We start from the raw sequence: 11,875 nt of genomic DNA on the forward strand, positions 1-11,875 counted from the left end.
CAAAATTGCGCACAGGGCATAATCATGCACGGTGAAGTTACGCGTAGCTTTATCACACACCGCACAGTTACACACAACAAGATATAGTAAACCAAAAAACAAAAAAAAAAATAAAGTGCCGCTGAAACACTCGTAGCTCATCTAAGCGTGCCCCCATGTGTTTCTCTCTGCTTTTTTATATCTTCCCGCGGTGTATACACACGCTTACGCATATGAGCGTATACACTACGTGCTGTAAAAAAGGGCACCTCGTGCAGGGGCGACGGGGGAGCGTTAACACGCGGGGCTTAATTTTATACACAAACAAGGGGATCGGTGAAGTCAAAACGATGAGTAGTTACTCCGGCGCGTATTGTGGTTAGCTACACAATACGCAGATACACATGCACCCATTTAACGCGTCTAAGACGATACAGACAGTATGCAATCAATATACAATGCATTCCTGGGCATGACAAAATAAGGTGCTGTTCCCCCTTTTTTTTTTTTTTTTTTTTTTCCCTGAGCAAGGAACCCCAAAGGTGCACGAGGCAAACTTAGAAGGAAATGTTGTTTTCCTTCAACGTTGCTTCGACCAACTTCAACAGGCACTCCACATTTTTCCCTCCACTGGTGAATCCAGAATAATGGACAAAGGATAGCCCCGAGATGTTCGACACCTTTTCCAGTTGCTCTCCCTGGAGACCCCTAAAGTTCTTGGGAAAGGGTAGTCTAATTGTGAAGGCTTCATTTTTCTTGGAAATGGTTCCACATCTGCAATCCTGATATCTGTCACTGTAGATACAAAACAAAATTTCATCTTTTATGTTTAGTTCTTCTTCTATGTCGTATACATGATCATAGTAGGGGCAATGCTTTTTTAAAAATATAACTCTTCCGGATGGGTGAAAATTGAATCTGTCTTTTACAGCTTCTAAGGTGATACTTTTAGCTGCGTACCATACATTAGAATAGTAATTTACAAAATTCACAAATTCTTCTTTAACAATTTTTGCAGCTTCCATAAAACGTGCGTCGGCATCAGCATCATTTTCAAGGAAGTTGGGATTGAATCGATTCACTCGATGTTGTAGGGTAGTATTAATTTGATACTTCGCAACTCCTTCATGTTGATTAATTCCATTGTCCAAAGCATCCACAGATTCAATAAAGGCAGTGTATATTTTATCATACAGTGTGTTTACCTTTTCTTCATCCGTTATGCCAAACCCTTTTCGAAAAACATGTTTCGCATAGTGTTTGTAAATTAGTCCAGCACTGCTTAGTCTTATGTCATGTTTGTCATCTAGGGTTCCATTAAATTCTTTTTGGTGATGATCATATCTTTTTTTTTCATGATCATATACTCCTCCTACATCTACCACCACGTCACACTGGTCCAGCTTTTCTTGGTCACGGGTTCTAATAATTTTCGCATCTTTATATTCTGGTAAAAACTTTAGCATCACGGTGGCTAATATTTCGTCCGTATGGAAACGTCCCGAATGTGTTCCTATGACTTTTTCCATGGATGGCGAACAGAAGAAGATGAACGACGCAAACAGGAACCTTTTGAGTCCCCTAGATTCTACTTTGCGTCTTCGGGTAGATTTGTTTTCGAAGATGTTTCTTGCCAGCACGTGGTACTTGGCCCCCAGCAGTCTCATAGAAGCTCTGCTCTTCGTTAGCCGGTTTAGCCGTTTAGCGGGTTTAGCGAGTGGATGTCTGTTTCCTCGGCGCGCTCGACAGTTGCTGTCGTTTTTTCTACTTTGTACTTCGTGCTTGCGGCCAATGCAGATTGTGATAACTTTTTTTAGAGTCCTAATTGTTGGGGGGTTTCGTTTGAATTATGCTTCTTAACGTTTCTTTGTTATGTTTTAAAAATTATATTTTACTGTTTTATTGTTTTATTTTATTTTTTTTTAGATTCTGTTTGCCCCTTTCTGGAAAACGTTATCCCCGGTGTATGTCATTTTTTTCAATTGCCTCATTTAACATGCGTACAGAGCCTCTTTTTTTTTTTTTTTCTTCCCTTCAGCTGCTTAATATTTGTGGAACTCACATCACATATGTATGCATACGCAGTTGACGTCATTTTTTGCACTTTGCGTGGCGCTATAACTGGTGGGTAAAAAACAACAAAAAAAAAAAAAAAAAAAAAAAAGAGTCGCTTCACAAAATGAGTATGTGCGCTTAAAAGGTACATTTTCTCTTGGTTCGCACAGCAAAAGTGTTGCCAAGTTTTTTTCTTTAAACAAAGCGAACATTAAGCCTAGTTCTGTTAGAAGTAGCAGTAGCAGTAGCAGCAGGTGGGTAGCAGGAGAAAGGGAGCGAAGAAACAGAGCGTAAAAATCAACAGTTGAAATCGACACCATAAATCCATCACACATATCGTCGGCACAAATCCACATCGGAAAGCGGCCCAAGGAAGCATAAAAGGAAAGCGAACCTCGCTTGTGGATACGGGTAGGTGCCCACTTGGTTAGCGCGCTGCTCCCACACGCAACTCCTTTTACTTGCATTATTCAGTTCGGCGCCATATGCGGAAATATATTTTTCGCTGTGGCTGCTTCTACTAAGCACACCTCTTGGGGTGGACATTTCTGTGTGTTTCATGTTGCACGACGTGTCGATGGGAATGTTCCATGTTTCCACACGCGATGCGCTTCTCCGCGTGCATTCCTCCTCACAACGTGCGCTATGTTTCGCCACATCATTCTGCTGTTCTCTCCCCTCAGCAGGAACACAGAGAAGGACGGTCTATGCAACTGCCCTCCCCCCTAACCATGTACAAGCACATTTTGTACGGCCTTAGCGGGGCGTTGAGCGGGTGGGTATTAAGAGACCTGGTGATCTGCTTATCAAGTAACCTGAGTTTATCAAACGGAATGCTTATAAACAAATTTATTTGCAGCAAGGATGATTTCGTAAAAAACATTCTGCCCGAACTCAAATACTGTTTCGATTCACTTGAGTTAAAAAAGGGATTCAATGATTATCATATATATACAAAAGAAAATGAACACTTTATGGAAACCCTATATATAGAAAAATGGAACAATACAAAAAATATGAATGAGCATTTGTATAGTGAGTCTAGTAAAAAGAATTTACATTACTTGAAAAAAAATAACATTTTGTTTTCTCCCTCCCTCTTTGTTTTGCTAAGACAGTATCCAGGGCGTGATACGCCGGCCTACTTGAAGAGTTACTTCGAGTAAGCTGCGTATTTATACACTTGTGTATCTGTTCGTGTGTGTGTGTGTTTGACTTTTGGGCAAGCATGAAACATTTTTTTTTGTATTTGCATTTTTTTTTCTTTCCCGAGTTTCACCAAATGGGAGTTCCCCTCCACTTTGACCTGTCTAGCGAATAGGGGGCACTCTATATAATCTGTGTGAAGGATACCATTTCGCACCCATTCGGCGGTGTATGCTGCCATTGCGGCGGTCTTGTGCCAATCGAATTGGCTGATTAAACCATAATGCAGGTAATCGTATCAATTTTACACATTTAAGAGGACAGGTTGTACTGCCTCATCATGCGAACAGCGTTAGGATAAATTTAACCAAACAGAAGAAAAAAAAAAAAAATTAAAAATTAGCCACCACAGGGGATTCATATTATATGCTCACATGCGTATATGTACCTAGGTACGTATGCACATTTGCTGAGACATGCTTTCCCCCCCCGAGTGGACATAGCATGACACAGGGGGCTAGGTTCTCCAAGCCTTCCGCGACCAGTTCCATCAAAAAATGGCCCTCTGGGCATGCGACCAAATCGCCGCACAAACTTGGCCGCATAACCTCAGCGCTTAGCCCCGTCGCTTAAGCTCGCCGCTTTGCCTTCTTCTCGGTCTGCTCCTGATACATCGAAATTTCGGCTGTGAGCGACTTGATGAGTGTCTCCTTCTCGCGGAGCTTCTTGCGTATTTGCGTAACATCCTGCACATCGGGTTGCTTGGACAAGTTGCCCAGCTGTTGTTGCAGTTGTTCGCATTCCTTGGTTCTCAACTGTATTATGCTATTTTTCTTCATGGACTCCTCCGTTTTTTCTATTAACTTTTTTTGTACGCATCTAAGTTTCTCTATCAAGTCAAAGGCAGTGGGGTCATTCCCCTCGATGTTTCTCCACCTGTGGATGTTTATTGGTTTTTCCAACTCCTCGGATAAAGTTTTGACTTTATTTTGTTCATTTATTAGTTCTTTTTTGAGCGAGTTAATTTGTAGCTTTGTACTGCTTAGCTGTTCCTTGGAAATATTGGAGAGCTCAGAGGAGCATTTCAAGTTAGCAACTTTTTTATTCAAATTTTTAATTTCTTGTTGATGGTTTTTGCTATCGAGGTCTAGTTTATCATGAGAGATTTGCAACAGCTTTAGCTTTTCCTTGAGTGTTGCTATATGTTCATTTTTTTCCTTCACTTCGTTGTTTAGAAGATCTTTCTCCTTCTTGTTTTGGTTTACACACTTTTCATAATTTTTTAATTTGGTATTTAGGTCATTAATTTCAAGGTCTAGTTGGTCTATGGTTTTTTTGTCGTGTAGTTGCTTCGTTTTGTAATCTTCATGATGACTCTTGTATTTTTCAATTTGTTCCTTTAGTTTTTCACATTGACTTATGGCATTTTTTTTATCCTCCATGGAATCTCCCATTTTTGCTTCTAGATTTTTTTTTTTATTTTTTATTTGCTGCAGTTCGTTGATATGTATCTTGTGTCTCTCTTCCAGGGTGTAGAGTTTTTCTTTAATTTCGGTGAGACTTTTATTGGTATTAATTTTTTCGCTTTTTATATTTTCATAGAGAGCCTTCTCCTTGGCTAGGTCGTTTTTTAAAGAATTGATAATTTTAAGGTAGGTTCCAATTTTTCCGTCTTTATTTATGAGCTCGTTGGTACTGTTTATGACTTTACTACTGGTGTTTGATAGTTCTTGTATTAATTTTTCTTTCTCCTTAACGAGTGATTGTATTTCTTCATTTAGTTTGTTTTTTTCTTCTGTGCTTTTTTTAATGTCTTTCTCAAGATTTATGTTAAACATTTTTTCCTTCTTAGCAGATTCTGTACTTTTCTTAATACCCTCGTCTATTTTTTCAATGAGTTTTTTGGTTTGTTCCTTCTCTACAATGAGGTCATTAATTTCTTTTTTCTGGTTTTGATACTTGGTTCTTATTTCTTCCGTCAGTTTGAGTAAATTTTGTATTTCATATGTAAGTGACTTAACATTAATATTTAGCGCTTTGTTTTCCTTCTGCATTAATTTTATTTTGAAGCATTCCTGGTCTAATTTTACTTTCATTTTGGAGTTTCCACTTGTGAGGGCGTTAATGATGGAGGTGTTGTTAGCAATTTCATTTTCCTTCATTTTCGCTTCATTGATGAGGAGTTTATTTTTTTTGTTCAAATCGTCTAGCTTTTTTTCCAAGTCTGCATTTTTTTTAAATTGATCTTTTTGTTTTTTTTCTAGCAAGTCGACCTTTTCAAGAAGGTTGGTTTTACAATTTTGTAGATCCCTATTTTTGTTAATTTGATTTTCCAGAAGCTTTTGCGTTTTTATTAATTCTTCATTGATGTAGTTTCTTTCGTCGATCAAAATTTCTGTGTTTTTTTCTATGAGCAATTTATCCTTGTTGTACTCTTCGTCTAGCTTTTTTTTCTGTTCCAATTCTTTTTTCAAATTATCTATCATGATGTTCTTCTTTACATTTTCTTTTTTCATTCCGTTCATATTTTCATGCATTTCAATGTTTTCATTTTTTAATTCTTTGCTATTTTTTTCCAAGTTATCAACTTTTAAAAGGATGTGTTCGTTTTCCCTCTTCAGCCCTTCAATTTCGTTGTTCTTTTTTTCCACTTTGATTTCTAACTCTTCTATATGAGTTTTGAGGGACTCTATGTCTTCCAAGTAGTTTTCCCTCTCGACATTCCATTTGTCTTCTTTCTTCTGGTTGCTATCAAATAGGTTGTGAAGTTTGTCCGATTCTCCTTGGAGAATTTGAATATTCTTCTTTCCTTCTTCGTAACACTTTGTAATTTCTTTATTTTTAATGGCATACATTTCTATCTTTTCCTTTAGGTCTTTTATTTCCTCCTCCTTCTGTCTATGTTTTTGTTCGTTTGTCTTTATGAACTTTAACACCCTTTTGAATTCTTTCTTGAGATGTACACTCTCATTTTTTTTGGTTCTAACTTGATCTTCATTCTTACACAGGTTGGTTATATTTGAGCTTACTTTGTAGAGGAAGTTGATCACCTCTTCTGCATCGGCGCTGTCGTTTGATTCGTGTTCGTCACTTGAATGGGAAGGCGAAGATCCCGCTGAGGGGATTTCTTCACTTGGCGCTTTTTGTTTCCGCCTTTTTTTCTTGCCCCCTTTTGAGCTTTTCATGCCAATTCCCTTTTTCCCCGCCTTGGAGCTTTTCGCTTTTGTCTTCTCCCCAGTTCCTCCATCATAGAAAGAAGGCATTACACTCGCGCTTTCTGTTTCACTGTTGGGGGAGTCACAACGAGGAGGAACGTCATCGGGTACTTCCCCAGGGTCATCGACACCTGCAGGATCGACATCGGGTTCCATTTTTTATTTTAATTTTACAAAAACAGGGTTCAGGCCAGCCACATTTAGTCTTCCTGTAGAACCTGTGGAGTGATATGTATAAGAAGACAACAGGGGGGAGAAAGGGTCTCAAAAGGGAAACATGCCCCTCCGCAAAAAAAACATAAGGAAAGCACGCAAGTAGAGCCAACACGCAGGCATAAGACATTTGCGATCTTGCGCTTCCCCCAAATTGCGAGCCTTCCTGGTAGGACTAGCTCAAAGAAGATTGCGACAAAGGCGGGGAAATGCAAAGAAGAATGCAAAAAAATGGCAGATAAAAAGGCCAAAAAAAAATGGAGAATAAACGGATCAAAAACGGAGAAATCACGGAGAAGAAACCTAACCCTTTGAACGAATAAGCCGCAAGGTCTAATTTTTTTTTTTTTTTTTTTTTGGTTTTTCACACCTTAGCGCACATTTCGCTTTTCTCCTTTTTTTTTTTTTTTTTTCGTTTTTTCCTCTTTTGTAAAAATGTGCCCGCATTAAGTCGGCTCAAATGAAGTACAATGACCTTCTCCTCCTATATGCGTCGCACCTCCCAAATCTCGTAATACTTTTGCAGAATTTTGTATATGAAAAAAAGGATCGGAAAAACAAAATGACATAACCATAAGGTGGCCATCATGCACACATGCAGAATCTGTTGCGTCTACATTTTTTTCTCTTTCCCCGTGCCTGCACGTGCTCCCCTTCGAACTGATCCATCTATATACTGGGCTATGTTGAAAGGACGGTGTGGTGGCATGTGAATACTTTCTACATGTCCTTCCACCTTTTCGCCCCAGATAGCCATTGCGTAAAGGTGCGCAGGTCTACCCGTGCGTGTCGCCAAAAGGGGGTCTGCAATTTTAAACTCGACATGGCCACTTTAACGGCCTGCTCATAACTGTCTTCATAAAATTCCCAATGATAACAAAAAAAAAAAAAATAAAAATGGACGGAAATGAATTACAAATTGGGAAGACTCCTGAGGAGCAACTCACTACAAAAACAAGGTGATGCGATCACCAGATGGGTAAAACAATGAAGAGGTGAAACTGCACGGATGCTATCGCAAAGCAGAGGCGAAAAACAAAAAGGGATTAAAATACGACATAAAAATCGAAAAGCGAAAAACAAAAAAGAATTGTAGTGTAACGCCCAAGAAGGGATGGAGCAAGCATATTGAGTGAACTAAAAAAAAAAAAATCATGTACTTTCAAATGTCAAGAGAAATGGAATAAAAACAGACGCTTTAATTAGCTGATAAATTGCACAATTTTTACGTTGTTGGTAAAATTTAAAGAGAACTACAAACAGATAGGGTGTCTAAGCGGGGGTAGTGGTACAGCGCAGGCGCCTTTTAACCTGTAACCGCTATGCGTGTGTATAGCCTTCTGAACGACGAAAACAAAAACAAAAAAGAAAAAGCACCAAACAGAGAGAACGCACAAAGCGGAATAAAGAAACGAAACAAAGAATAAGAAAAAAAAAAAAAAAAGAACATCTTCCACTCCTGTGAAATGAATTAACACGTTAAACATTTACAAAAACAAAGAATTTGCTGCTAGCCTTCCAGCAGATCGCTTCATCCCCCATTTGCTCCTCATTGGGGGAACGGGCTAACACATTCTCTTCGGTCCCCTGTCCTTCCCCCTTTCTCGCATCAGTTGTTGCGGGGGATACCCATACGTACAATTCATCCCTACATTTTGGAAGTCGTTTTGTTAAAAAACGGCAAGCCAATAATCTTAATTTTGTTGAGCCTTCGCTTACTCCTATCAGACGAATTAGCCTTTGTCTGCTTAGTGCAATCCGATTTCGCTTCAGGGGAGGAGAGACTTGGGTCCTTTTGTTCAGTTGTCGTTCTATCATCTACACTGTGCGTTATGTCAGCGATCGATGATGAAATTTTTTGTCCGACCGGATTTGCCTTACTCCTACGTGTGGCTGCACCTGCAGGATCGTGTCGTGGTGCCTGCTCTAAGGATTGCCCGGTTTCTAATTTACTAAACGAATCTTTAGACACCTTGGTACTTAAGGATGTATTCACGGTGGTAGACTGCCTGTGTAATTTCGAACTGGCGTAGTCTGACCTTTTGGGCATAACTGACTTCATGCTAATTAGGGATGATTTTTTGTGTAATTTTTTTTCGGAGTTAGCGCTGTTAATCGAGTTGAGCGTGTTGACAGTGTTCATCGAGTTCATCGTTTTGATCGAGTTGGCCGCGCAGGTAGCGTTTGTTAAGCTCATCGCGCTGTTTTCACATTCACGCTCCGCACTCGCTGTGGCCTTGCCCGAATGATCCATGCAATCGTTGAAATCATAACATGGGGAGTAATCTCCAACCCCTACCATTCTATTCAATAAGGTCTTCTCAACATACTCGACCTTCTGAGTATGATCTACCAATTCATCCCTGAACAAATTATTCGTTGCCTTAATTTTGTAGTACTTTTGTGTTTTGTCCTTCCACTTTCGCCTGGAATTACTGGGCTGCTTATTTTGCAAGTGGTCACTCATACCCGTAGCAGATTTATTACCATTATTATCTTCAAAGATGGCTTCCGAATTGGCGTAAAAGTTTTTCTTCGCATCTTTGGAGTCGAGCTGTTTGGTTCCTCCAGTTCTCCTCGTGCAGTCATCTCCGTGACCGTCTTGATCACCGCAGAGGTTTCCAACACCACAGCCAAAATCTCCCCTGTACGCATGGAACTCGCTGAACCCATTCTGCGTCGTTCCCGTTTCGCCCTTTTTCTTACTCCTCCTTGATTTGTGCGCATGTGGAGTACTGACACTGCTCTTCCCCTCATTGATGCGACTTATGTTTTCATGTCTATTCATCGACTTTACATTATTTAAGGTGTGTGAGGGTTTCTCGTTTGGGACATCCCCCAAATGTGCAATCGAATTTGCAGTTGTATTGGTAATTGTGCTAAGGGAAAGGAAAAGTTTGTCGCCATAAGGATGACCACTTCTGGCGCCTCTGCCATCGCGATCATGTCTACCACTGCCATGTTTGCCATGAACAGAATAATCATCTCCCTCCGCGCAGGCATGACTTTCTATATATTTCGCATAATGATGCATAGACTTAATACTAGACTTCACGATGAGGTAATTTACAATGAAGGGGAATCTGCTCGTTAAATAATTTATGGTTATTTCAGGCAGAAATAGGTGCTTCACTTTGAAGAGCCAGTTGTGCGTGCTGTCTACACTAACGCCATAGCTACCTCTTGCATTTACAAATTTATTGTTTTTTAAAATGTTGTTACTTTCGATTTGATACACTTTATTTATCACTGCATCTATGAAACAGCTTTCTAATAAATGATCCCTTTTGGATAAATTTTTTTTTTTTTTTTTTCTCCTACTAGTGCTGCTGTTATTGCCGTAACTGACCAGGTGCTTCATGCTGCTATTGTTGCTGCTGCTCCTTTTAACTCTACTCCTGCCGTGTCCATCTCCACTCGCAGCAGGGGTATAATGCTTTCTCATCGATTCCTTGTGAGTTCGGTCCACCAATTTCAAGTGCAATGAATAGCCTGACATGAGGTAGTCGCGCGCTTTGTCGCTCATTTGATGGAAACCGCGTCCAATTGGGGGGTCCTTTACGATAGCATTCCCAGAGTGAACTTCTACCTCCTGCGCCGCTTCTCCATCCGCGCAACAACAGTTGGGGTAAAAGGAGAAGGGGTAAAAGACGCTGTCCCGGATTTCTCTTACTCCCCCGTATCTCTTCTCCAGTTGCGTGTCGAAAATTTCCTCCCTCAAATAAGACGCATAATTGGTGTCCAAAATCTTTAGCTTCTTCGTCATGTAGGACGGAGCAAAATTTAAAAACGACTTCCCAAAGGTTTTGAAAATTTTCGGAGCATCAATTATGTACATCCGAAATAATCTGCACCGATATTTTGAATTCATAATCTCCAACAATTTCATAAATGTAGACATGGGAAATTTAGATAAAGAAATACCAGAGCAGTCAACAAGGGATATATAATTTTCTATCTTTCCAGGTATACATAAATATTTTAAAAAGAATTCGAAACAGAAAAAAAATAAATTTGTTAATCTTTCTACATCTAACAATTCGACATTCAATAAATTGATTATCAAAATGGGCCTACATTTCTTATCTCTTCCATGCCAGTATATGACTCCTTTGTTAATGTAATTTATAACATCTTTTTCTTTTATGGGTAGAACATTGGACAGCCTGAATTCATAGTTACTCCTAATCAAGTCTAACGCTTTTGCAAAATCGAATTGCGCTGAGTATAGGTAACGCAAGCATTCATTTTCGAAAAATGCTTTATTTATTTTTAACGATTTGTTTTTACAATACTTTTTGAATTCACTTATTGCAATTTCTTCATCTGTGGTTATGAATGTGTTGTGGAAGATGTACCTCAGGTTTGTGTTTTCGTCGTACACGTCTTCCTTCTTTGGCTCGAAGAAAAATACGTTTTCGTCTATTGTGTATTCGTTGATGTCCTGTTCGATTATGACTTTCCCCCTTGACAGATCCATGGTGCGCGGGTTTAACTGTTGGCGGGTTTGCAATTAGCACCTTCGAGACCTGGTGGACGGTCGGCTGAGCGGATTGCCTAACATGTGTGTGTTTTGTTCACTGTGTCTTCACCACGCGGTACTGTGATTTGGCTACTTGCGCGTGGCCTCTTGATCTCCTTTCCGTTTTTATAGCTCAACTGTGTGGCGATCGTTGGGCGCAGCGTTTGCGAAATTGTTGTGAACTGTTTTGAGTTCGATTCGCAACGTTTTTAAGCTCTTACGCGCTTTTTTTCCCTTTACGTCGTGCGCCCAATTCACAACAGGCCATTTGCAAGGAACTAGCCGTTTCCTCTTCGTTCCTGGCTTGCTAACACAATTGCGCTGAAAACTCAAAAATGTGCTGGGAACAACGAAGTGCTTTTTACATTTTTTTTTTTTTTTTCCTTTTTGAGAAAATGGAAATTTGGGTCACACCATATATATATAATAAAAGAGTGTATTTTATTATATATACTTTAAAATGTATTCATTAAAAAAGATAAAAAAAAAAGAAAAGAAATATATATATACGTAAAAAGAGTTCATGAATTGTACATACGCATGTACGTTAAGTAAAACTTCGATTTGAAAAACAAAAATGCAGGATTTTTTTTTTTTTTTTTTTTTTTTTTTTTTTTTTTTTTTTTTTCCACTATTACAACGTAGTATTTATACAATTTGAGGCATATGCAAATGTGTCATTGATGACTATCTTGTTATACGTCAGACGGCAAATGTCCAAGTGGGTTAACACACTTGTTTCTGT

At 39.3% G+C, this 11,875-nt stretch overlaps 4 protein-coding genes across 4 annotated transcripts; 1 reads left to right on the forward strand and 3 right to left on the reverse strand.

Annotated features, from left to right (window-relative positions):
- Positions 1-536: 536 nt before the first annotated feature.
- On the reverse strand, positions 537-1,646 carry AK88_04582 (uncharacterized protein; the record flags this gene model as incomplete). Its single annotated transcript, XM_012482192.1, has 1 exon — positions 537-1,646. The coding sequence occupies one exon, from the start codon at positions 1,644-1,646 to the stop codon at positions 537-539; it is 1,110 nt and encodes a 369-aa protein (XP_012337615.1).
- Positions 1,647-2,765: 1,119 nt separating this feature from the next.
- Positions 2,766-3,200, forward strand: AK88_04583 (uncharacterized protein; the record flags this gene model as incomplete). The annotated part of the gene is made up of 1 exon (XM_012482193.1): positions 2,766-3,200. The coding sequence occupies one exon, from the start codon at positions 2,766-2,768 to the stop codon at positions 3,198-3,200; it is 435 nt and encodes a 144-aa protein (XP_012337616.1).
- A 609-nt stretch (positions 3,201-3,809) lies between these two features.
- Positions 3,810-6,551, reverse strand: AK88_04584 (uncharacterized protein; the record flags this gene model as incomplete). Its single annotated transcript, XM_012482194.1, has 1 exon — positions 3,810-6,551. One exon carries the CDS (start codon positions 6,549-6,551, stop codon positions 3,810-3,812), a length of 2,742 nt encoding a protein of 913 aa, XP_012337617.1.
- A 1,705-nt stretch (positions 6,552-8,256) lies between these two features.
- AK88_04585 (uncharacterized protein) lies at positions 8,257-11,088 on the reverse strand (the record flags this gene model as incomplete). Its single annotated transcript, XM_012482195.1, has 1 exon — positions 8,257-11,088. One exon carries the CDS (start codon positions 11,086-11,088, stop codon positions 8,257-8,259), a length of 2,832 nt encoding a protein of 943 aa, XP_012337618.1.
- Positions 11,089-11,875: the final 787 nt, after the last annotated feature.

This window comes from Plasmodium fragile (assembly GCF_000956335.1).
Source record: "Plasmodium fragile strain nilgiri unplaced genomic scaffold supercont1.68, whole genome shotgun sequence".
Classification (NCBI taxonomy): Eukaryota; Apicomplexa; class Aconoidasida; order Haemosporida; family Plasmodiidae; genus Plasmodium; species Plasmodium fragile.